Genomic DNA, 25,774 nt, shown 5'->3' with positions numbered 1-25,774 from the left:
TAGCATCTCGCATGTGTGTGAATGTTAACATGACAGCATGCTTAACATGTGGCTAGATGCTTATGTGTTAAACTGTTTTGAATGCCTGTGGGTGAAGGCCGGATTGTTTGAGTTGGAAAAACTCGTTGAAATCCGCATTTTAGCCTACTTGCGAGTAGCAAATTCCAAAGCATTTTCAAACCAAACGGATATGCAATGTTTATTTCCAAATTAGGCAATCTAGTCTATGCTTGTTTGCTGCGCGCATAACATAGTAATTCTAGGCTAATAATTGGTTTAAGAACACATAAAGTTTTCAAATACGGATATCATGGTTAGTAGAGGCCGGTCTTCGGACCGGGCGAAAGGGGGTGCTCATAGCTGACCTTCCCCGATCGTACCCAAGCTCCCGAGCCGAGACAACTCCGGTGATGACGGACATGTGGCCTTCGGCACCGAGTCAGGGTTTCCTAAATTTCCCCATTTTAAAAAATATTTATGTGGCGACTCTGTATCTGGCAAAGCAGTCCATGTTTGGCACTTCTTTCAAAAAAATCTGTTTTTCTCAAAACGATTTGCCGGATTTGGAATCTTTGGTTCAGACTTAGAACCGTGACACAAATCGAGTCCGAACTGTAGTGGCACGAGGCCCCCTCACGCGGGCGCCGTCTATAGGGGCTCGCCCGTAATTGCTTGTGAAAGGAGAGGGGGATTGGCCATACACTGCTTCAACTGCTGAAAAGCCTCTTCAGATTCAGTTGTCCATTCAAAAGTTTGCCGAAGAACTTTGAAGAATGGTAGGCACTTATCTGTTGCGCAGGAAATGAAGCGGTTGAGGGCCGCAACTCGGCCAGTGAGCCTTTGAACCTCTTTGACTGTTCTGGATGACTGCATGCCAATCAAGGCCTTGATCTTTTCAGGGTTAGCTTCAATGCCCCGCTGACTGACCATAAAACCCAGAAACTTCCCAGATCCTACGCCGAAGGCACACTTCTCTGGGTTGAGCTTCATTTGGTACTTACGCAGGGTGGCGAAGGTCTCTCGCAGGTCGGTCAGATGATCAGTGGAGAGTTTGCTCTTGACTAGCATGTCGTCGACATATACTTCCATATTCCAACCTATCTGGTGATGGAAGACGGCATTGACCAACTGTTAGTAAGTGGCCCCAGCGTTCTTCAATCCGAATGGCATCACACGGTAGTGCTAGGTACCCCGGTCGGTAATAAAGGATGTATGTTCCCGATTGGATGGGTGCATCAGGATTTGGTTGTAGCTAGAGAAAGCATCCATGAAGTTGAGCATTTAATGGCCGGCCGTGGCGTCGACCAGCAGATCTATACGGGAAAGATGATAGCTGTCTTTGGGGCAAGCTCGGTTTAGGTCAGCGTAATCGACACAGAGTCGCCATTTGCCATTGTTCTTGCGGACTAGGACCACGTTCGACAACCATTTAGGGTAATCTACGTTTTTGATAAATTGGGCCTCAAGGAGCTTGTCAACCTCGACAGCTATAAGAGTATTGCACTCTGGATGAAAGATGCGCTGCTTTTGGCGGTAAGGTTGAAAATGGGGTTTGATGCTGAGGCGGTGAGTTATGAAAGAGGGGTCAATGCCCGGCATGTCTGAATGGGTCCAGGCAAATATATCGTTGTGCTCGATCAGAAGGGCGACAAGGTCGGCCTTAGCTTGGGGGGATAGTTGGCTGTCGATCTTGGCAATTTTCATTGGGTTGGTGGGATCGATGGGAATCTCAACGAGCTCCTCTACCGGTTCTCCTCTGACCAGCTCGTCCTCATCTCGGACGTCAAGTTCTTCAATGATCACGGCCTCCTTCAGCTTGACTTCCTTGAGGGATGCGACATAACATTCCCTGGCTATGGTCTGCTCTCCCCTTATTGTCCCGACGCCCAGGTCGGTAAGGAACTTTATGGCGAGGTAGTAGGTTGGAGTGATAGCTTGGAGAGCGTTGAAGGCGGTGCGGCCTAGGATGATGTTATAGGCAGAGGGACAGTCGACCACAAGGAAAGTGAGCAACTTGGTAGTCTGCCGTGGGTATTCGCCAATGGTGATAGGGAGATCGATGGAGCCGATGGAGGTCACCCGACCGACCAAAGGGGTTTGGAGGGGAGACAAACTTTCCTTCCCAATTTTGAGCTGGCAGAAGCAGTTGAGAAATATGATGTCTGAAGAACTGCCATTGTCGATGAGAACCCGTCTAACCTTATAATTAGAGAGGAGGGTAGAGATGACGAGAGGGTCATCATGAGGATAACGGATGCCTGTACAGTCGGCGTCCGTGAAGGTGATGGGCTCTGTCCACTGCTTGGGCTGTTTGGAGGGTCGGTCTACAGTGGCAATAACTTTGCAGAAGGGGGATTACCTGGCGGTCGAGGCTGTTGTAGAGGGTGATCACGGTCTTGGTTAGGTTGTGCTGGCTGCCGGGGTGGGATGCGCCGGCGGTTGTTTCTGAGGGGCTCGGTTCTTTGCCTCTGCTGTAGGCGGGTGTCCGTGAGCCGGCTGAGACGCCCTTGACGTATCAGGGTCTCGACCTGATCGTTGAGGTTGATACAGTCATCAGTGTTATGGCCATAGTCCTGGTGGAAACGACAATATTTGGACTGGTCTTTTCGATTGGAAGGGGTCCGTGAAGGTAGGGGTCATTTGAGGGGGTAGTCCTGTTGGATCTGGTTGAGAACTTGTTCCATGGGAGAATTAAGGAGGGTGTACCACTCGAACCGACTGGGCGGTTGGGCTGGTGCCGACCGGTCAACGCGGGGGGGTCGGTCTGTATAGTGGGGTGTTTGGCTATTATACTGGGTGTTTTTGGGTTTTGAGTCTTTTCTCTTTTCTCTGGGGGTCGGGTTTTTAGCTATTGAATCCTGCCGGGCGGCTAGTGAATCTTCAGTATTCATGTATTTCTAGGCTTTGGAGAGTAGGGTTTCCATGGAGGTCGGGGGGTTTTTGGAGAGGGAGAAGAGGAAATCAGACGATCGTAGCCCGGCCATGAAAGCCGTGAGGATGACCTTGTCATCGTTTTCCGCTACTTGTAGGTCTTCGGTGTTAAAGCGGGTAACGAAATTGCGCAGCGACTCCCCCTCGGTCTGACGGATGTTGAGGAGTTGGGTTGCTGGGCGGCGTTGGCGCTGGGCTCCAATGAAATGGCTAAAGAAGGAGTCGCTGAGATGCTGGAAAGTGGAGACAGAGTCTGCTGGTAACTGGCTGAACCACAGTCGAGCTGGCCCCTTCAGTGTCACGGGGAAAGCCCGACACATGATCTCGTCAGGGAAGGCATGGAGGATCATGAGGGTACGGTAGGTCTCCAGATGGTTGACTGGGTCCGTCGTACCGTCAAAAGAGTCAATGGTGGGCATCTTAAACTTGGCGGGCAGAGGTTTGTCTCGAATAGAGGCAACAAATGGTGAATTTGCCGTGGTCGAGGATTTATGCTGAATGTTCTGCCTGACCCCTTGGAGTTGGAGCTTCATTACTCGGAGTTCAGCGTCCCAGAGGGGAACGTGGTCACCATGGTCAGTCAATGGGGGCTGGACGCTGCTGGCTTCCCCTTCAGGGGCTAGTGCCACGACCGGGGGGTGGAGGTGGTAGATTTATATGTAAGGAAGGATGTTGCAAAACTTCCAAGTTGGGTGGATGGGGTTGAGGAATAGTATGGCTCGGGGCTCTTTCTTGGTTGGGTGGAATATCTGGAGGTGGTGGTGGAGGCATCGGAAGGTTTCTTTGGAGTAAAGCATTTATCAAGGCCTGGTTTTGCTCGGCCATGCGGTTAATTCTGTTGGTAAGCTCGATAAAATACTGCGGTGGGTTGTTTGGATTGAGGGGATCGGCCTGATGGTCGACAGCATTATTGTGAGAAGCCATGGATCTAGTCGTGACCATACACTTTGACAGCTAGGAGGAAAAGGTTATTGGAACGGGGTCTTCGGTGACAGTGAACACAATTGGCGCGAGGAGCAAAGCGTTCCCACAGACGGCGTCAACTGATGATACAGTTTGTCCTAGTGAATGGGTCAGACTGGTCCAAGCTCCTCAAGCCCAGGTCCAAATGATCAAGCCCACCAGATAACCTGCAAACAAGTTCAACGGGGAACGGGGTAGTCCCCCAGTGAACCCTCCGACGAGCAAGTTAGGAAGAGAAATAGAGTGTAGCGGGAGAGATTAGAGATAGAAAAACTTAACCTTCTTTTTGTCTTCAACGTTTGCTTATATCATTTGGTAATCATTTCGCTGTCCCTTCCGACTTGACCTCCTCGCCGAAAGTCTATGCTGTAGCTTACCTTGTTCAGGGTAAGGGGGTCCTGTGTGATTCACTTTTTTCAATTCCAATGAACTAGGCATATGATTAGGCATTTTGGCTCAACTCATATTCACTAGCTACATGTAGCTAGCCTTCAATGCTAGGCAAAATGTATTCAGTCATTATGATCATTTCTCTCCATCTATGTTGTTGACGTGACATTTTATAAAATTAATAGTATTTGGATAAATAAGTAAAATAAAGAGTATGATTAGAGAAAAAACATAAAATAGTTAATAGGCAAAATAAAATATATACTTTATAGTAATATTTAGATAGATAAAATGGCTACTACAGTAGAGATGCTCTAACCCTATTAATAAAATATATATTTACCTTTTTCGGCAAATCTTTGGTGTCACCCACCTGCATGGCGGTAATGCTTTAGCCTTTTATGTCAAGCTTACACTAAAGATTCCTCTGCTCTCTCTCTCTCTCTCTCTTACTACCCACAAATCGCACAAGGTTTGTAATTGTAAGGCTTGTTTCTAAATTCTAATGCAGTGGCTGAGTTTTGATTGAAAACCCATCCAAGAGATCAACATTTGGATCAAATTAGGTGAAACCCATATTGGCCGTGTCGTTTCCCCTCTCCGTACCGATTCTTGATTTCTTCACTCTGCTGTTGTTTCTTGAGAATGGTTTTTTTTTTTTTTTGGATTCATTCCTGGTTTAGAAATTTGTGATGCATCTGGTGTTCTGGGGGTTATGGTGATCCAAAATTTTCCCAACAGTGTCTTGTTACTTCTGCTGAATCAAATTCTTCAAAATTTCCCCTCATGCAATGTAGTTTTTTGTCATCTGAGAGTTGTCAATTCTGTAAATGGAAGAACAAAGAGAGTCTTTCTGTGTCATCCATTATCTGATATTCTGTTTTTATGTATATACATTTGGGAATGTAATTGTATAATTCATGTCTCTTCTGCTCATCTATTGTTCTGTTTCTTTATCTTGTTTTGTGAAATTCTTGAGGATGCTGGTAATATTCCATATCTGGATGCATAGAATGTGGTCTTTTTTTTATTTATTTTATTTTTTATTCTTCAAAATTGTGGAACTCAAATAACCAGGACTCAATGGTAGATCCCATTCTTTTTTTCTTTTTTCTTTTTTTTTTTCCTCCTAAATTCTGTGGATATCCCATTATCTATGTTATCTCTTTCTCTACACCCTTCTGTCCTTCTCTTGTTTTCATGTGTTTTCTGAGGATGATAATGCTTTTTTATTTTAATTTTACAAGAATTATAACACTGCCGTAGAATTGCGTGTTTACTGAGGATGATGATGCCTTTTTATGTTAATTTTAGAAGACTTATTACATTGCTGCAGAATTACGTATTTACTGTCTGCCTGAAACTGTTTTGTTTATTTTTATTTTTATTTTAGCAATAAATAAACCTTGTGGTGGGATTTGTTGTTTGATGACATCTTAATTTGGTTAACCAAAATGTAGGAAACTTGATTATCCTGAGGAGAACTGGAACTCATACTAAAAAAATTGGTGTTAGAGGTTTGGTTGTAGACTGAGCGTATGCCTGTGACCAAGTACAACGGCAATTCAGGCATCCCCACGAGTAGATTAGAAAGGCTCTTGAGAGGAAGAGAGCAAAGAAGGAGCAACAGGGCTTCTCATTCAAATGAGGCTACTGACACTAACAATGGAAAAGAGCTCTCTGACCATGAATTGCGCTTAAGAGAAGGCAATAACTTGGGGGTTAACCATGTGGAACAATATTTGGAAGGGGCCTTGGCTGCACATGCACATGGTGAGGGATGGGAGACACCAGATGGGAAACCCTTCAGGCAAAGACTGTTAGTGGTGGCCAACAGGCTGCCGGTCTCTGCAGTTAGGAGAGGTAAGGAGTCCTGGTCATTGGAGATAAGCGCTGGGGGTCTAGTCAGTGCTCTTCTGGGTAAGTCCTATGTAGAATTCTTAACTTATTTTCTCTGTTCATCTTAATATCTTTGTGCATTATTGGGTTACATTTGGTTTGTTAGATGAGCATCTCCAATCCTTCACCAATTCTTTCATCAAATTCAAAGTTGATGAATTAAGAGCTAAATGTGATCTCCAATCATTTCACCAAACTTGTGTCAAACCAAGGGAGTGGTTTGGTTTGGTTTGGTTTGGTTTGGTTTATTTGATAAAAAAAAAAAAGAGTATGGATTGGAGTGGTCCATACCAGATCAAGCTTTTAACCAAAATTTCACTCAAATTTAATGAATAAAAAAGAGAGTAAGGATTGGATTTCTACCCACATAGAGAAACCTAATCATGCGTGTTAATTATTTTTGAAGGTGTGAAGGAGTTTGAGGCAAGATGGATAGGGTGGGCTGGTGTTAATGTGCCGGATGAGCCCGGGCAGAGGGCACTTACTAAAGCTTTGGCTGAAAAGGTTCAGAGTTTCAGCTACAATCTCTTCACCCTTGTTTAGTCTTGGGACATTGATAGTTGATATTTTATTTTGAATCATGAAGAATTCTTGTGAGCATCATTAAATTCCTGTTTTTATTTATTTATTCACCGCAGAGATGTATTCCTGTATTCCTTGATGAAGAAATTGTTCACCAATATTATAATGGCTATTGCAACAACATATTATGGCCTCTTTTTCATTATCTTGGACTTCCGCAAGAGGATCGTCTCGCCACTACCAGAAGTTTTCAGTCTCAGTTCGCTGCATATGTGAAAGCAAATGAAATGTTTGCTGCAGTGGTAAACCAGCATTACCAAGAGGGTGATGTTGTTTGGTGCCATGACTACCACCTCATGTTCCTTCCAAAATGCCTGAAGGAGCACAACAGTGATATGAAAGTTGGTTGGTTTCTCCACACACCCTTTCCTTCTTCAGAAATCCACAGGACGCTGCCATCCCGATCAAAGCTGCTGCATGCTGTTCTTGCTGCTGACTTGGTTGGGTAAGTTGTAATATTTAATCCTGTGCCATGCCATTTTTGCCTCACTTAACAGGTCAATTCCTTTATACTTGCCATATTGATACTGATCAATTGGCATGTCTTGCAAATTCTAAACTTGAAACCCATGTACTACTCAATCATATGATTACATTTCTTGTTTAAACTGTCAATCATATGGCATGTCTCGGCAGAATTTGCATGAATTAACCTTTATCTGGATCAACAGCTATTCTTCTTCCTTGTTCAGATACATGGCTCTGTTTTCCTAAATTTACCTACTTAGTGGATGGCTGCTGATTACTCTCTGTCTCTCTCTACGCCTCTACACCATTGTTTTGTTGCTTATTTTGGTTGCAGCAATCAATTTTTCCCCCAGAGTAATCATATGTTAAACTAACATGTTGATTTTTGTATTTCAGTTTCCACACCTATGACTATGCAAGGCATTTTGTTAGTGCTTGCACTCGTATACTTGGCCTTGAAGGTACACCTGAGGGGGTGGAGGACCAAGGAAGGCTGACTCGTGTGGCTGCTGTACGTTTTCGGTTAACTTGTTCATTTCTCTTGTTCTTACCTTGTTATTGGATTTGATTCTTTGAATCACTTCTTATATATTGGTTTGCTAGCATATTTAAGTGTTTAAATTATTTCATTTTGAAACTACTTTGATGTCAATTTTGTTAATCTTGTTCTGTTTCCCATGTTTGTGGAACTCCAGTTTCCTATTGGAATAGATTCAGATCGATTTATCCGTGCACTTGAGTTTCCTCAAGTCCGGGAACACATCAGAGAACTAAAAGAAACATTTGCTGACAGAAAGGTTGGTGCTATGTACCTTTGGTGATGTTTCATTCTTGTAAACTTTTAGTTGATTTTAGGTAAAAATTTGAGAGTTAATCATTACATTAAGTTGTAAAAAACTCAGTTTTAAGTTTTAATTGTAAAACTTATGATTAGTTTTCGTCATCAAAAATTCAAAAATCTGAATGTTACTGACTGGTCCTTGTTAGTTTTAATTAAAGGATTTGACTTATTATTTGTTGGTGTCTACTTATAAGAGCAAATTACTGGATTGGGTGGGATTGAGTTTTTGTGCTATGCTTTTGTAGTTGAGAGAAATGTCTCCCTGCATTCTGTCTACACAGGCATGCTAAAAGAATTATTAACTGTTGTTGCTAGTTACAACATTTGACAATATCTCTAGGTACAAGCAACACCTCATATTTTGACTCTTAGAGCATAATTTTATCTCTTGGGCAAACATGTATCTTATGTATTTTAAGGCTAGTTTACTAGTGTTTATTTTACACTTTTTTTTTTGCAACTTTCTTCGTCAAACCAAATTAAATTAAATTTAATTGCAGTAGTTGTTTGACACCTATGTTTGAGTTGGAAATGAGCCTCCCTTGCAACCAAATTTTGAAGCAAGAGCCACCCTTGGGAACTCTTGATGAAATATTGCAAAATGTCTATGAAATCATTGGGAAATTTCTCTCTCTCTCTCTCTCTCTCTCTCTCTCTCTCCACTCATACAATTTATATATACATGTATGTTTGTGCGTGTGTATGTGAATATGTTGCCACAACATTCAGTTCTGTTTGAGTTTCGTATTCTTTAATTTTCTCATTGGGTGGAATATATAGTTATGTAGTCCAGTTTTGCTCAGTACTTGGCTATTTCCTACTCGGTGACTTAAGATTCAACAATCTTCAACAAATATATGCAGTCCTTGGCATAAAAAAAATTGCAAAATAAAATAATAATTAAAAAAAAAAGAAAAGAGGAAAGGAGATAATTCTATTGATTTTTTGTAATTTGATTATTTCCCCTTAATCTTTTACTAATTTAAATGTGTTTTTTTTTTTTTCCATTGACGGGGGGACTTGTATGCGTAACATGTTTTTTTGCAAAACAATTTTGAATCTATTTTTACCTTTGTTTAAAAATTCTCAGCCTCAAGCAGTTTTATATTGTGGTGGTAAATATTTTGTGGTTAAACTTCGACTTTGTTGACTCTTTTTCTTATTGTCATACAGGTAATGTTAGGTGTCGACCGCCTTGATATGATTAAAGGAATTCCCCAAAAGATACTGGCATTTGAAAAGTTTCTAGAGGAAAACCCAACTTGGCACGATAAAGTGGTTTTATTGCAAATTGCAGTGCCAACAAGAACAGATGTTCCTGAATGTACACTCTTTCCTTAACATGCTTAATGTTATTGTTTCTATGGATTTGCTTGTATCATTGGAATTATTATTTGTCAAATGGGTTATTCTTTGCAGCTACTCTTTTTTCAGTTTTAAAGATCTGATGTGTGTAACCTGTTATTTGTTTTGTAATTAAAAGAAGATTCTTATAACTAAACCAAACTAAAAGTCCTGTGTCCCAATCAGGTGGGTTGAATCATTTTTCTCCATTCCAATAAAATTCTTATGACTGAGCCAAAAAAAAAAAAAAAAGAAGAAGAAGAAGATTCTTATAAGAAGTTGGGAATTTATTCATGAAAGTTGGGAGTTCTATTAGCATTCACGCCATGTTGACAAGAATACATTTAGACAAGAACAATCAAGTATTATCTATCGTTTACAGATACTATCAACCGTTGATCTTCGTAGCATATAGCTCTTATCTCTTTCATATCCCCTGGGCTGCCTTTGGGTACATTCACCCGATGCCCTAAATGCTTGCATTGGTTGAAAGTAGGGCTCATGGAGGTTCTTTGACTCAGTGACTGTTTTAGGCGTGATTTTATTTGCATTGTGTCAGTGATCTATAGCCTTGTCAAAGTCTTATCTAGTGTCCTTGGTGTTGGTGGTTTTGAGAGTAGACGGCTAGTTGAGCACTAGCTAATGTGTGGTAGCGAAGAACAAATATCTTTTTATGCTGGTGATTTGAACTCTTGGAGACCTTTGTTCCAATGCCATTATCCATTGTTCCTCAATCTCTAGTATTCTAATGATCTTCCGATGACATTATGCATTGTTCCTTGTTGCATGTGAATCTCATTGTTCCTTAATGCATATCTCTAGTAGTCTAGAGATCTTCCGATGCCATTATGCATTGTTCCTTATTGCATGTGAATCTCTTGAACTTTGTTGTAAAAATGGGCATTTCACTTTGTTTTTTATATGTACTATCACAGATCAGAAACTCACAAGCCAGGTTCATGAAATTGTTGGGCGCATTAATGGCAGATTTGGGACCTTGACTGCTGTTCCTATACATCATTTGGTGAATCTTTTACTTTATCACTCATTGCTTAATTCGCAAGATGCCTAATATATGTTTGATACAGTATTTCTCTGCTCAATTGACAATTTTTATGAAGTCTCAAGGCTGTTGTACTTTCTTTTTTTTTTTGGTGTTGTCCTCAACGTGCATTACCCTTCTCAAAAGCATATATACTTACCAAAAATCTTTTTGGAACTACAGATTTGCAGTTGTGAGTGGTGCCTGCCTGAAACTATTTCTTATGCTTATGTTTAAGTTGGTAAAGAGGAGAATTTTATCTTAATAAAAAACATTTTAAGCTGTGATAAATAGATTAATCAAATTGATGTCTTTCTTAGTTTGTACACGAATTCTCCACGTAGGCACTGTTTCCAAAGAAGTTATAAATGTTGGAAACATGTTTGGCTACTATTCTATCAAAAAGTTCTAAATCTCTGATGTTTTGAAGAAATGCTATGTAGTTTTACTGATTCTCTAATTTGTTACACTATGGAGTATTCATTCCCAGTTCATAAGCTCCAACTGTCAAGGTTGAAACATTATTCTGGATGTACTTTGAAAGTGGCATGCAAATTAGATTGAGTTGATTAAATGCTTTATATTTGGATTATTAAGTTCTTTTCAGTTTCATGCACAACAAAATTTATCATAGAACAAAATACACGATGCAAAATTGTTGAATCTTATGCCTCTTTTTTTTGTGTGTTGTGTGTGTGTGTTGTGCGCACGCGTGCTGAATGTGCTCTGATGCAAGCCCTTTTTTTTATATATTTTATTTGAAATAACATACCTTTGGCTGTCATTTACATCATGCAAAATGTCCTGTTATATATAGAGTTGCTGCTTTGTCATTCATGTATGCTGGTGTTCAGATCAATATTAGATATCTTGAGATGTTCTGATTCTTTGCTTGAATTGCTTCTATCCCAAAACCAAGCATAAACCATCAGGTTAATTATGAACTGTGATGACATTTACAGCTTTACCCCTTATGTTTGTGGCATGTGATCACCTATTTCATATTCTCTCTCTCTTCAATTATTCTCAAATTCTCTATTGTATAGTACATTGGGACTCTTTTCTGACGCAATTTTTTTTAATGTCTACAGGATCGTTCTCTTGACTTTCCTGCATTATGTGCACTCTATGCTGTTACTGGTACTAGTTCTTTTCTTAAACTTTTTAATTTTACTTGACCAAACATCTCGGGAATTACGAGTTTGAAATGAGTCCCACTTGGCCTTTAGTTACGCAAGATGAAGTAGCCCGTGCATTACAATTGAGAAAAGATAATTGAATTGGGAGAGATTTCTTAACTGCATGCTATATATATGACTTGTACTTGAATATGTGAATTACTTCTAGATTTACAAGGTGGCCTTAACTTTCTGATTTCTGTTTCATAATTTTCATATACATTGTCCAAAATTATAAAACTTTCATTATTAAGTTCCTGGCATTGTTGTACTTATATAAGAAAAAAAGTTACTGGCATGATTGTAATTAAGTGGTAATGCGGTGCTTCATGTTTCTCCAACTCATAGAGTAAGGAAAATCCACACAAGCTCAATCTCACATTCACATAACTCAAATAGATACCTTTAGTATTGCTTAACTACTCTTGATTCTACAACTAATGTAGATAAGTGAGAGTAAAAGGATTTTTGAGGGAAAGAAAAGTCTATTTTGAAAATCAAGAGTAAAATTTTGTCTGTTGTACAATTGGTTTTCTGGGATGTTTAACCTGTCCTACCACCAATTTTTGGGTTTGTAGAGAATTTTGAATAGATTTGAATGTATAGTTGATTTCGTATGCAGGTTGCACTCCCTTGGTGGCTCATTTTGATAATACTTTGTTATACTCGTCAAATAAAATATGGCTCAAAGTTAGGAAATTAAAAAACTTTGACTAATTAGAATAATTGAGACATAATAGCCTTGTTTGGTTTGTTTTTCAGAAAAATTTTTGGGAAAAATTCTCTACAAAAAAAATTTCAAGAGTAATCAAACCAAACAAATTTTTTCAAAAAAATTTTTAAAATTTTGTTTGGTTACCTATTTTCCAAAATTACTTTCTCTCTCATACACATCAAATCAATCACTTTTTTTAAAACTCTCTCCCCAAAACAAATTTTCAAAACCATTTCTGAAAAAAGACAAACCAAACAAATTTTCATACTTTTTATCTCAAAAACTACTTTACAAACACAAACCAAACACAAACCACATATAAGACCCAAAAAATAATTTGATCCATATTACCAACAAAACAAAATGTCTATAACACCTTGACTACCAAAACCTAACAAGTTGAAAAATAAATAATTTTGTAGCATATTGCATTTAAATTAACATTTTTAAGACTCCAACTACCACAGATACTTTATTTGGATAAAAAAGGATTCACTATTGTGGGACTCATAGCCATCATTTCGTGCTTCCAAAGCCTATTATATTTGTTTAGTCGTTTAATGGAAGTGGCTTCCCACTGTGGTTCAGTCACACTGAAAGTGGAATAAAATTACCAAAATTCGTGAATATGTTTACAATATAAACTAGTTGTGTAAAGTTCGCTTTAATATTAGAGGCTCATAAATGGAGATGATTCTTCAAATATTATTTGATGATTTTGGGACCTCAAAATGCAAAATCTTCCTAATTATAGCTGTATTGATGTTTTTCAGGTCGTTGAAATTTTATTATACTTGAGTTGCATTCTCTAATTGCCAATTTTACGAAATATCAAGGATTTGTGTAGGACATTTTAGACTGATAATTTTGTATCCTCTTTTCCTGCTTAGATGTAGCACTTGTCACATCTTTGCGGGATGGAATGAATCTCGTCAGCTATGAGTTCGTGGCCTGCCAAGATGCAAAGAAAGGGGTTCTCATTCTTAGTGAAGTAATTACCAAAACCTTGTAATTGTTTCCTATTTCTGTTACTTTTGTGGTGCACATTTTTCTTTTCTAAAATGGCAGCAATCTTTTGGCTGATTCCATATTTGCACCAATCTTGAAGGGCTTGTGGTTGGTGTTATTTTAGACAGTACACGGCAAAATTAAATGGAAATCTATGGTTCCGTTGGAGTTTTAGAATTTTTTATGCATATAATCTTTGACTGAATTCTTCCATTCTGTATTCCACTAACAAGTTTACTCGTATTTCTCATTTTGTACTTTTTAAAAAAATCAATTTGTCTCAAATGGTGTACTGTCTTTTTCCCTTAATTAAGGTTCCTATTCTCGCATATTATCATTCTTTTCGCATACTTGTAGTTTGCAGGTGCCGCACAGTCTTTGGGTGCTGGAGCAATTCTTGTCAACCCCTGGAACATAACTGAAGTTGCCACTTCAATTGGCACTGCTTTGAATATGTCAGCTGAAGAAAGAGAGAAGCGACATCGACTTAACTTTGCACATGTGACAACTCATACTGCTCAAGAATGGGCTGAAACTTTCGTGAGGTAATAGTGTCGTGATATGAATTTGAGATATATCTTTTCCGTACAGCTTGAACTAATGTTGTCTTTTATGTACAAGCTTCTTCTTACCTCAGTGTTACCTAAATTTTGGGCTACATTTTGTTGCTGTTTGCAGTGAATTGAATGATACCGTTGTTGAAGCTCAGCAAAGGACAAAACAAGCTCCACCTCCACTTCCAGTCAATGATACAATCGAACATTACTTGCAATCTAACAATAGATTGCTTATACTGGTACGTATTACTTCATATTTAGACTAAATGATTTTCAGAAATTTTATGTGGCCAAGAAATGATGTTTGATGTTTCTGCAGTAACTACTTGATTAAGATTTAATATGCAAATAATAACATCTGCTAGTTACTTGCATGGCATTTAGGAGTATCACATTGATCATGGCTACTTTCTGGAACAATTAAATTAAACCGTCAATGGCTAGTAACTTGCTCTAGTAATTGTAATTCAAAAAATTTTTTGGTAGGTCAGTAAGTTGTTAACCCTGAAATTTTTAATTGTGTTCTTTTATTACTTGATATCAACTATTCTCCAGTATTCAGAAAATATGCCTACAAGTATGTTACGAACCTTCTTGTAGAACAAAATAAAAATGGAAGAGAGGGGAGAAAAGTCCCACTTCAATGATCTCTTTTTAGTTTTGTGAATGCTAGTTGTCAGGCATTGCCACATGTGCTATTTGAGATTTCCAAGCTCTTATTTATTGAGTGGCTGTAGAATGTTGCTTGCTCAACTTCATGATTTTGTGTCTTGAAGCTTGAAAGGAACAAGGCACTTACACTCTTTCAATCATCTGGCTTAACATGGGCTTTTAATTATTTTGTTTTTTGTTATCTGGTCTGCCTTCAGGGATTCAATGCAACTTTAACTGAAGCCGTGGATACTCCAGGAAGAAGACGAGGAGATCAAATTAAAGAAATGGAACCTAAATTGCGTCCAGAGCTAAAAGCACCTCTAATGGCACTGTGCAATGATCCAAACACAACTATTGTTGTTCTCAGTGGAAGTGCCAGAAGTGTCTTAGATGAAGTAATTCATCTAGTTCCATTTCTGTCTTCTTTTCTATCCCTACCCTACTATTTCCAATTCTGAAGTGAGTGCTTTCACAGAACTTTGGTGAGTACAACATGTGGCTGGCAGCAGAAAATGGGATGTTTCTTCGCTTTACTAAGGGAGAATGGATGACAACAATGCCGGAGCATTTAAATATGGAATGGGTTGATAGTGTTAAGGTACGCGTTTCTCTTTCCATTTCTATTCCCGCTTCCACAATTCTGATGCTTTCCACATGTTTTCAGCATGTTTTTGAGTACTTTACGGATAGAACACCTCGATCTCATTTCGACCCCCGTGAAACATCACTTATATGGAACTATAAATATGCAGGTACTTCTTTTTATTTTTTATTTTTTTTAATAAAGTTTCTTCTTTCAATAATGTTTTTAGGCCTTACTTTTTCTGATTCTCTATCATTGTTTATTGCACTTCTAGATGTTGAATTTGGAAAACTGCAAGCCAGGGATATGCTGCAACATCTCTGGACAGGCCCAATTTCTAGTGCATCTGTTGATGTTGTCCAAGGTAGCCGTTCTGTTGAGGTGCGAGCAGTTGGTGTTACGAAGGTGATTCGATTTTCAGTTTATATCAGAAATTATTAAATTATCTGAATTCATGAACTGTATAGGCAGCTGATGTATATATGTCGCCTATTTTATGGTTTCTGCTTCATGTAGGGAGCTGCAATTGATCGTATATTGGGAGAGATAGTTCACAATAAATCCATTTCAACACCAATTGACTACGTCCTGTGCAGTGGACATTTTCTAGGGAAGGTATACTTTTTTCTTCCCTTTAAATCTCTAGCTTTTTTAAATAAGTCAGATGGCATCCTAGAGCATTGTAACAATCCAACAACACGACACAAATTTTAGTACTTAAAATTGCAAAAAAAAAAAAAAAAGTGTTACATTAAATGCTGTAATAAATTTCTAGAGAGGAAAGTTTTTTTTTTTAAACACACTACAGACCCATACTGCTTAGAAGATGGGGCATACAGGATGTGACTTATAAGTATTTATAATTTTTTTTTTCTCTTTCCTCGTATGACTGAATGGATGGACTTCGTAAAAGATAATGCAGATCTTTAAGCTATGTTACTCAAAATGTGGATCGTTCTAGTACATGGAACAAAAATTGGAACGTACTATGTGACATACTCTAAAATGTCGTAGACTTGTGTAGATTACACTATTAGAATTTAAAGTACTTTTACGACACATTTTGATAAGTACTATGACCCATCTTTTACCTTTTGTCTAAGTCAAAACTCCACTCTCCATTATACTTGATTTTTTCCTCGCTTAAAAAAATTAGGATCACTTTGAATTGCTAAATTAACCGTCATAGAACGAAAGCATACCATGTTCTCAAATGTACATTCCAAAGCGTAAATTGTTAGGGTATTATTGTTTTTTGGTAACCCTGATCCTAAGTTTGTGTACTGGCTGGTTCTAGGTGTGATCAAGAGCAATATAAAGTAGCTCCTACTCTGATGATTTGTTATATGTTGCTTCAGGATGAGGATGTGTATAAAGTAGCTCCTAAGTTTGTCTTACTCTGATGATTTGTTATATGTTGCTTCAGGATGAGGATGTGTACACATTTTTTGAGCCAGAGCTCCCGTCCGACACAATAGGTATTCCAAGAACCAAGGTACCTGATGCATTAAAGCTACCGGGGGAGAGAAAGCCGCCTTTGAAGCTTCCAGCAAGCAAAAGTGGCTCTAAATCATCTCACAGCAAAACTCAACGACCCCTGCCAAACGTGGACAAGAAAACCAACAACCACAACTGTGGGAGCGGGAGGCGGTCATCGGCAGAAAAGATTTCGTGGAATGTGCTCGATCTCAAGGGGGAGAATTACTTCTCTTGTGCTGTTGGGCGCAAACGTACCAATGCTCGGTATGTCCTTGGATCATCAGATGATGTTGTCTCGTTTCTGGAGTTACTGGCTGGGGCATCTGTCTCAAGCTCGGTATCATCAGGTTGACATATATCATCATGCTCTTGTATATTGTGATGCATCTGATTTTGGATTATAGGGATGGTGGTCTATGGGAATCTTTGTAGCAAAGCTTTAATGGGGGTAAATTTGATGTAGCAAACTGAAAGCATCCAAACAGTCACTTTTTTTTTTTCTTTTTTCTTTTTCTTAGGAACCAAACAGTAATGTTAAAAAGATAGGATATGCATATAGGATCACAGTGTTTTTTAAGTGTCAATGCTCTCTCTGCCTTTTTCCTTTGGATGGAGGTGTGTATTTCTTTTGAAATGATGACTGTGTGTAAATAAATGTATAAATAAAATAAATAGAGGAAATTAAATAATTTAGAAATTAATTTAACAAATTAAATTCTGAATTAAATGCTTACAGAAACTTTAAATGTCGAGCCTTGTGTTTGACACAATCTCTTTAAAGTATATTTCGTCCTTGCTCCGGTGTTTCAAGATTTACCGGCGTCTACTTCTCAGGACGCAACGACTACTACTACTTGGTTTGCAGCACTACAAACTCAAGTCTGGCGAACCAAAACTCTGCTGTGACTATCTCTTTTTCTTTCTTAAATTATATAATAGACAGATGCAGAAAATAGGAAGATAGAAAAGGAAGAAGAAAGACGAAATGTTTAGGAAAAATTGGATGGATTGAATTGTTGGAATGGCAGGTTATATATAGGAGAACTGGTGGTTTTTCAGAACATGTGTCAACAGATAGAAAACCTCTTCAGACAGATTCAACAGGTAGAAAACCTGTTTGGACAAATTTGAATAGAAACAGATCTGTTCAGGTTGAATTTCAATAGGTATGAACCTACTCGGGTGGATTCTAACAGGTATGAACTTGTTAAGGTGGAGAAAAAATTTGGACAGATTTATTTTGAATTTTGAAACCGAAATTCAAAATTAAATAAGTAAAATACAAATATTTTTGACTCAAAAAGATAAGTATTGGGTCGGACAAGCTCAACCCAACCTCACACCCACGCCTAAGCCCAACCCGGACGGACGCGTATGTTTTTGTTTTGGGTCTGATCTAACCCACTTTACCCATAACCCCACATTTCTACAAAACTTGGGTACCCTTGAGGCCCATTTCAAGTATGGCAAGTTAGAGTTTATATACTCATATAAATCCTTAAGCCTTTCCAATATGGAACAAACACATTTCACAAATAGATAAGAAATCCACCTAAAGCCATATCTACAAATCTAAAAATGTGAGTTGAATTCTCATTCATCTAGAAATAGTTTTGAGCAACTAAATACACGATGTTATTCACTATGCGGTATTAAATATGAACCCAATTAAAAATGTCAAAAATAATACTTAAGTCCTACCTTAATTAATACTTAAAATTAGCAAAAAATAAAATTTTATAAAGCCATTTTTCAACATGTAATTCAACTAGTGTTAATGGTCAGAAGGGTAAAAATTTTGGTAATGCTCTTGAATGGTGATTTCTTAACTGTCAACTTGTCTTCCATACCTCTCCCACTTGCACCAATCTCTTTTTCTTTTATCATTTTTATCCTTTTTTTTTTTGGTTTAAAAAAATAATAAATTAGAGAAATATAGTCACGAAAATAAGGAGATTACTGAACACAATACAGAGAAATTAGTTCTTCAAAAGCTTCTCAATGATTGATCTTGATGTCAAACTGAGAAATAGTAGGGTCTATTATTATTTTATAGTGTATGACACCGTCTAATTTTGGCTCAGCCTGGGCTATGCCGGCTTTGTGGGCTCTCGTCAAAAATCGGATCGAGTCACGGGTCAAAAAATTAGGCTTAGGCCCAAGCCTAGGCCCGGGAGTATTCGGGCTTTGAACGGGCCAGTGGGCCAGGCCGCTGGGCTCGGGCTTTGAGATGGGCTTGGGCGGGTCTAAACAAATTTTTTTTATTTTTTTCACCAAAATTTTATTATTTTTCATTAAAAATAACACTGGTCTCGAGCGAGCTAGGCTTTTAAGCGGGCCCACGGGTCGGACCGGACTTCGAAGCGATGGCCCAAGTCCAAGACCTTGGACTGAGCTTGAACCCAAGTCTAAACAGGCCAGGTCCATCTCAAATCGCTGATAGAATTCGGACCGCTCACAGACCACACGTCATTTTTACACTCTTAAACATCTGGGACTAAACTGAAAACAATAAAAAATTAGAGAGTTAAGTTACCGATATATATTTTTCTTTACTCGCGGGTGTTCAGTACCGCCCGTGGCCCTTTGTGGCAGCCACGTTATCCAGAGCATTTTTCAAGTTTTTGTTATGAGTATTTTATTTCAAAAAGTGTTAAAACAAATAAAAAAGCACACAAAATTCCATTTTTGGAACAGATCATACGAAAGCTTATGGCAGCGTTTAATAGAGTATTTTAAATATAATTTGAGAATAAAGTTATATTTTGAGTTTGTAAATTTTAAAATTATGATTTGAATTAAGTTTGTTTAGTTATAAATTTTAAAAAGAGTTTTGAATTGAGTTTAAAATAAACGATGTGACATAGATATTTAATTCAAAAATTTATAACTTGTAACCAAACACATAATCCAAAATCGTATGCAAAACTTATAAAAAAAATTTAAAAATTCTAGAAATATTTTTTATTTAAAATAAAAATAATAAAAAAACACAACACATTATTTCGGTCAACTGGTCGGGCGTTTGGGAGGACGACCAGGTTAGCCAAATTTTCTTGCCTGAAAAGGAGTTTTCAAAAGTGAGTATAGAATTATAATTTAAAAATTCAAAACAAATATATTTTCTAATTGCTGTTTCGTGTACCATGAAAAATCTATTCCATAGTCCTGGGGGCATGGATGGAGGGAGGATAGGACGAAAGGGTCACGTGTCCTTCCCAAGTTTTTAATATTTATATTATTATTTTTAAATATAGTTTACATCTTATTTATTTTTTATAAAATTATAATAGTGTCTCTTCTTAAATCTTATAAAATTTCTTTGTATTTTTAAAATGAAAAATGTTTGGGGGCCCTAATTCTGTGGCTCAAATCTGGCTCAAATGGCCAAAACGACGTCGTTTTGGCCATTTTGATGTTGTTTTGTACTCAAAACGACGTCGTTTTGGCCATTTGAGCCAGATTTGAGCCACAGAATTAGGGCCCCCAAACATTGCTCTTTTAAAATATTATAAGTGTTCTATTTTTTTTTTTTTTTGTGTCATTATTGTATACTCTTAAGTGGGAAGTTAATGGTAAAAATTATATCAATTGATCATTTCTTTCTTATTAAGTGGTTTGTTTAATTGATTGTCTCTCTTCATTGTGGGTTCTTTATTGAGTTGATATTGTTAAACTTGTTAATCATATATTCAGCTAGGTTGTTGGTTGTAGATTTTATAAGTCACGTTGATACATTTCCATCATAGTTGTAATATTGAATCTCATCAATTGCCTACACACAAAAAAATATATAAATTTAATAATATCTCATTATCGCTTATTGTAGGATTTTTTTTCTCCAATGTTGTGTCTAACATGTTCCCTATCTGTCTTAAATTTCTAGCTCCGTCACTGTTAGGAGGCATTTTTATTTTTATTTTGGGCAAAATTGGGTAGGCATATTCTGATTTGGTTGGCATGTTCTTTATAATGCTTCAAAATGCCAGTAGAATTGCAAATTAGTAAGGATAGTGAAAATAATTATGAAAAGGACAAATTATGAATACACCCTCAAAGTTTACTTAATATCAGAGTGTAATTGGTCTGCGAAATTCTATCTTTATATTAGAGTACAAATCCAGCTAACACCTCCATATTTTTGCAATTACTTTTTCCTTACAAGTTTCCCAAATGTGTTCCCTTCCATGTTCAACCCCATTCTCATCCATAAGTTCTTTCAACATAAAGCCAGGTCCTTCCCCACCATTTCAACCCCCATCTTTCATCTGATTATTCAAATCTATCAATCTTCAAACATTCCTAAGATTTGAAACTCTCAGAGAGAAAGGGAGAGAGACAAGAATGCCTCCTCAAAACAATTTATGGTATGAATTAAACAAGAAACAAATTTATATATATAATAGAATTCAAAAGTTACACCTCTGCAAGCTTGCAGATGACACAAAAATATAATCTAACTAGAAACAGAACAGAAGGCATGTTCTAGAGCAATGGTGATCACTATCTAAGTTCACCAATTCAATGAAGCTAAGAACGAATGGTGGCTTAAAATGGATAGGCAATCCAAAACCATTTTGCCTAATGAAAAATGCATAGCCATTCCAAAGGTTTTGCAGGTCTAAATTGCTTACTTCTTGTTTGGTTCAAACACATACTTGATCAAGGACTCCTTGATAGGTAGTAACTCTGGGAATTCCTTCTTCAACTTGGACGCATCCAACTCATTATTGCTTCGAGGGGCAACTATCACCTTGGCTTGCTCTTCCAGATTGAAGTTGACCCACTTGAAGTCGGGATCTATATATATCTTGTACATCTCTAGAATCTCATTATGACTCACCACACCAGGGTTTGTGAAATTCCATATCCCCCTGAGGTTCCGCTTTGCCATCTCAACTGAAATGGGCAGAAGCTCATCCAAGATGGTCATGCTGTTTGGAATGTTGACCACTTTATTGTAACGACTGACTTTAGTAATGAAGTTGCGTGAGTTGTTGAGGTCGGAAGATATAGGCATTCGAACTCTGAGGGTACAGACATTGTCGTATTCTTTCAAGAGCTCCTCAACCTGGTTGGAAAATAATAAAATCTTCATGAGCAATCATTCTTAAATATGATGTTCCAAAAGAAATTAACATATCTTAATAATGGTACATGAATGGAAGCCAGAAATGCTAAAATTTACCATAGCCTTGGTCTTTGAATAGAAAGAACCGATAAAATTGGGTTTGTCTTCCTCCTTAAACCCAATGCCGGACCCTTCTGGATGAGCTGCGTCGTATTCAAATATACATCCAGTAGCGAAATTCATCATCAGAAGTCCACGCTCTCTGCACACATCAGCTAAGTTTAGTGTACCAGCAACATTGGTACGTATTGTTTCCGTTTTGTGACTTTCACACCAATCAACATTTGGCCTGCCAGTCACACCAGCAGCATTGAAAACATGGGTGGGCTTAACATTCTGAATATCTGCCAAGATTAGTGACCGATCCTCTAAACGCCCCCTTCCATACTCATACGGAATTCCTTGTTTCTCACATATCTTCCCAAGTAGGCCACCAATCCACCCGGTCCTGCCATAAATCAAGAATTTGAAGGCTGGTTTTCCAATAGAGCTGCTGCTTTTGGAAACTGGAACCAGCATCTGGTTCTGATTTGATGTACTCAAAAAATGGGAGGACCCATCATTACACTTTTCACCCTCATCAAAATGTCTCTCAATTCCACCAGGCATCATAAGCATTCTAGGATGAGGAAGCAATGCTCCAGAGACATCGCCCCACCAATCAGGGTTACTTTTATACCACTCCATTGTCTTCTTCAACCCTTCTTCCCATATAGTCCGCTCTGCCCATCCCAAGTTCTTCAACTTCTGATCATCAAGAAAGTACCTCTGGTCATTAAATGGCCTGTTGTCCACGAATTTTATGCTTTTTTCTGGATCCATTGAGAAGAGTTTGCATATATCTGTAGCAACATCAATTACTCTCCTCTCTCTCTTTGTCCCAATATTATAGACATGACCAACTTCGCCCTTGTGAAGAATGACTTCAAATGCCTCAGCAACATCCTCGCAATAAAGATAGCTCCTCACATTAGCACCATCCCCGTGAATCGGAAGAGGCTTCCCTTGCATAGCTAAGAGGATAAACTTAGGGATTAGTTTTTCGGGAAATTGATTGGGGCCATAAACATTGTTTCCTCGAGTGGTGATCACAGGTAACCCGTATGATCTCCCATAAGCCATAACAAGCATTTCTGCCCCGGCTTTTGTTGCAGAGTACGGATTTGTAGGAAGAAGTTGAGAAGCTTCGTGGTTTCCCACCACAGCATCCTCATCGGTCTCTCCATAGACCTCGTCTGTGCTTACATGAATGAACCTTCTGATCTGGCCGGTGACTTTGCATGCCTCCAGAAGGACATGGGTGCCATAAATGTTGTTTTTGGTGAACTCAAAACTGTTACCAAAGGAATTATCAACATGAGTCTGGGCTGCAAAGTGCATTATTGTGTCAATGGATTCGGTGACGAGAAGGAAATTGACAAGATCGGCACTGCCAATGTCCCCCTTAACAAACTTGAAGTTGGGGGATGATCGAGACGGAAGTAGATTCTTAAAATTTGAACAGTAATCAAGCTTGTCAAGCACGACAATCTTGTATTCAGGGTAACTCCGGATAATCCGGTTACAAACATGAGATGCAATGAATCCAGCAGCCCCAGTTATGAGGATGTTCTTGGGGGTATAAGTGGCCATGTTAGAGCAGCCTCTATGCAAGACAAATAACAGTACTAAAGTCAGAACCACAAAGTAAACAATACATAATCTGAAAAATATGATACAAATCAAAAACTAATTTGCTATGGGAAAAATTAAAAGAAAAGAAAAACAAAACTTGTACAAAATCCATGAACAATTACATGGCCATTAGTTTTCTAATTCACCTCAGAGCGATATGGCAGCGTAATCCCAATAGCAAATACTATAGTTGTGGCACAAACGTCACATGACAACACATTTTATTTTTAAATGATTCCCCAACAACATCAAGTAGAATCCGAACCCAAAATCAAAATACAATAGAAACTAAATCAATCATGCTTGCACAGTTCTTGTTTAAAATAAACAAAAGAAAGGCATAAGAGAAGGTCTCTCATTACCAAAAAAAATTGAAATAGTTAGTCTCACATATTCCATCAGGATTTTTGTGATTATTGTATCCACATACACCAAATAAAAAACACACACATTTACACGATTTGGCATAAACCTGGCTAGGTCAAACAACAAGAATTGCATCAACTAGAACAGAATAAGGAGTGCCCATATTCAAATTCAATGCTAATACTCGAAATTATCAAATCCCCAAATTTAAATGTAGTAAAAATGAAAACCCATGAATCAAATATTGAAAATTTTCAAAAACCCATACGAATCTATATGGAAGTAAGCAGTATCTTTTAATGAATTCCATTTCAGCAGCAGATTAAGGAAATGGAACGCACTTATTACTTGCCCAATAAATCTACACTTATTGAAGAATACCCAGATCATAAACAACTTTAATCAATACACAAAATTAAGTTTGGTACTTGGAAAACATGATTAACAAAAAGATGGAGAGAGTTTGAATCAACTTACGAATTGGGTTGAGACCAAGGTCAATTAGGATGGAGAGGAAGAGACAACGAGACTTGGGAAAGAAAACCAGAAGACTAGAGAGAGAGAGTGTGTTTCGGAGAAACAATGATTTATTGAAGAACAAAGTACAAACGTTCGCGAGATCAAAGGAGAATTAAGAGGAGGCTATGTATAGACACACACAGACAGACAGAGAAGTTACTGGTTGGTTAACGGGCAGGGGCACGTGGTGCTACAATGGGTTGTGATTGGATAGACAAATAATTACGTGGTACTCTTGGATTAATTAATGGGTTTGAGTGTTTTAAATTAAGTTTTTTAAAAGTTAAATTTTTTATTTTTTGTATTTTTTTTTTAATAAATACTTTTAAAATTTAATTTTTTTTAGATGCACTTTATTTAGATGTATTCAAGAAGTAAAAAATTTGTGAAAAAATATTTTAAAAAATTAATAAATACATAAAAATATAAAAAAAAATGTACTAAATTCTCGTATTTTTTTTTTATATTTTTGGTATTTAATGAATTTTTTAAAAAAAAAATCACAAAATTATATTTTTTATGTGTATTTATGTTAAGTGTATCTAAAAATTAAAAAAATTGTTTAAAATATTTTTAAAAATTCAATAAAAATAAAAAAAATATGAAAAATAAAAAAGTAAAATTTTCTGAAAAATATTTTTAAAAAACCAAAAACAAGCAATATAGATAATCGTGTATTACATGGCTTTGTTTGAGAAGTTGATTATTTGGTTATTTTAGTTTGACTAAAATAATTATATTTGAGAAGATAATTAATTTTTTAAATTGATTTGATAATTGTGAGAGAAAAAATAAAATGATTATAAATTTTATATAATATTTTATGTTATGAATTATTTTAATTATTATATTTTTATTAATTATTTTAACTATAATAATAATACTAATAAGTTGCCAAACAGGGACATATATACATGTAACAATAATGATACATTTTTCTAAAATTAGAACTTTAATTGAATTCTGGTGAGGTAATAGGCATTTTACCTATTTAAATATTACTATAAAGTATATATTTTATTTTGCCTATCAACTATTTCATGTTTTTACTCCAACCATGCTCTTTATTTTAGCTATTCTTCTAAATACTATTAATTTTATAAAATGCCACATCAGCAACAAAGATGGAGGGAAATGATCTTAATGATTAAATACATTTTGCCTAGCCTTGAAAGCTAGCTACATGTAACTAGTGAATGTGAGTTGAGCTAAAATGCCTAATCATATGCCTAGTGCATTGAAGTTGAAAAAAATGAGTTATACTAGGCATTTTAACTAACAAACATGATATATCTAGTGGGTTGGAGATGCTCTTAGAGACCATAAATTAAAGTTTCAAATCATTTTTGATACACGCGATTCACCTTGGCAGGGGAGGTGAGAGAATCTGAGACAATCGAGGAGATCCATTGGTGGAGGGAGTTTCTATTTGCACATTGCCCATTCCCTT

General features: G+C 37.4%; 2 protein-coding genes across 12 annotated transcripts; one reads left to right on the top strand and one right to left on the bottom strand.

Annotated features, from left to right (window-relative positions):
* Positions 1-4,637: 4,637 nt before the first annotated feature.
* Positions 4,638-17,323, top strand: TPS1 (trehalose-6-phosphate synthase). 11 transcript variants are annotated; one of them, XM_028264605.2, is made up of 18 exons: positions 4,638-4,756; positions 5,745-6,204; positions 6,590-6,687; positions 6,822-7,210; positions 7,630-7,744; positions 7,929-8,030; positions 9,248-9,398; positions 10,354-10,442; positions 11,552-11,600; positions 13,244-13,344; positions 13,719-13,906; positions 14,040-14,157; positions 14,788-14,967; positions 15,048-15,170; positions 15,237-15,324; positions 15,430-15,560; positions 15,672-15,770; positions 16,582-17,323. In XM_028264605.2, the coding sequence occupies exons 2-18, from the start codon at positions 5,823-5,825 to the stop codon at positions 16,984-16,986; spliced, it is 2,808 nt and encodes a 935-aa protein (XP_028120406.2). In that variant the 5' UTR covers positions 4,638-4,756; positions 5,745-5,822; the 3' UTR covers positions 16,987-17,323. The 11 variants fall into 11 exon arrangements, with proteins under 11 accessions (XP_028120406.2, XP_028120404.2, XP_082740918.1 ...); XM_082884795.1 differs by having other exon boundaries at positions 4,649-4,766; XM_082884794.1 differs by having other exon boundaries at positions 4,654-4,850.
* Positions 17,324-21,004: 3,681 nt separating this feature from the next.
* LOC114317819 (trifunctional UDP-glucose 4,6-dehydratase/UDP-4-keto-6-deoxy-D-glucose 3,5-epimerase/UDP-4-keto-L-rhamnose-reductase RHM1) lies at positions 21,005-24,416 on the bottom strand. Its single transcript, XM_082884787.1, has 3 exons — positions 24,283-24,416; positions 21,823-23,408; positions 21,005-21,705 (listed from the first exon to the last, which is right to left on the bottom strand). The coding sequence occupies exons 2-3, from the start codon at positions 23,395-23,397 to the stop codon at positions 21,265-21,267; spliced, it is 2,016 nt and encodes a 671-aa protein (XP_082740913.1). The 5' UTR covers positions 23,398-23,408; positions 24,283-24,416; the 3' UTR covers positions 21,005-21,264.
* Positions 24,417-25,774: the final 1,358 nt, after the last annotated feature.

The sequence above is a fragment of the Camellia sinensis genome, chromosome 8, assembly GCF_055761805.1.
Source record: "Camellia sinensis isolate YWXY chromosome 8, ASM5576180v1, whole genome shotgun sequence".
NCBI lineage: Eukaryota > Viridiplantae > Streptophyta > Magnoliopsida > Ericales > Theaceae > Camellia > Camellia sinensis.
Note: the sequence above shows the minus strand (reverse complement) of the source record. Positions and strands in the feature narration are given on the sequence as shown.

What these genes read in the sequence shown, in the direction of transcription:
- TPS1 (XM_028264603.2), top strand. Translation starts at nt 5,823, where the DNA reads ATGCCTGTGACCAAGTACAACGGCAATTCAGGCATCCCCACGAGTAGA. An exon ending in AAACATTTGCTGACAGAAAG is followed by an intron (nt 8,031 to 9,247) that starts GTTGGTGCTATG and finishes ATTGTCATACAG; the next exon opens with GTAATGTTAGGTGTCGACCG. An exon ending in TGCACTCTATGCTGTTACTG is followed by an intron (nt 11,601 to 13,243) that starts GTACTAGTTCTT and finishes TTTCCTGCTTAG; the next exon opens with ATGTAGCACTTGTCACATCT.
- LOC114317819 (XM_082884787.1), bottom strand. Translation starts at nt 23,397, where the DNA reads ATGGCCACTTATACCCCCAAGAACATCCTCATAACTGGGGCTGCTGGA. An exon ending in ATTCAAAGACCAAGGCTATG is followed by an intron (nt 21,706 to 21,822) that starts GTAAATTTTAGC and finishes TTTTCCAACCAG; the next exon opens with GTTGAGGAGCTCTTGAAAGA.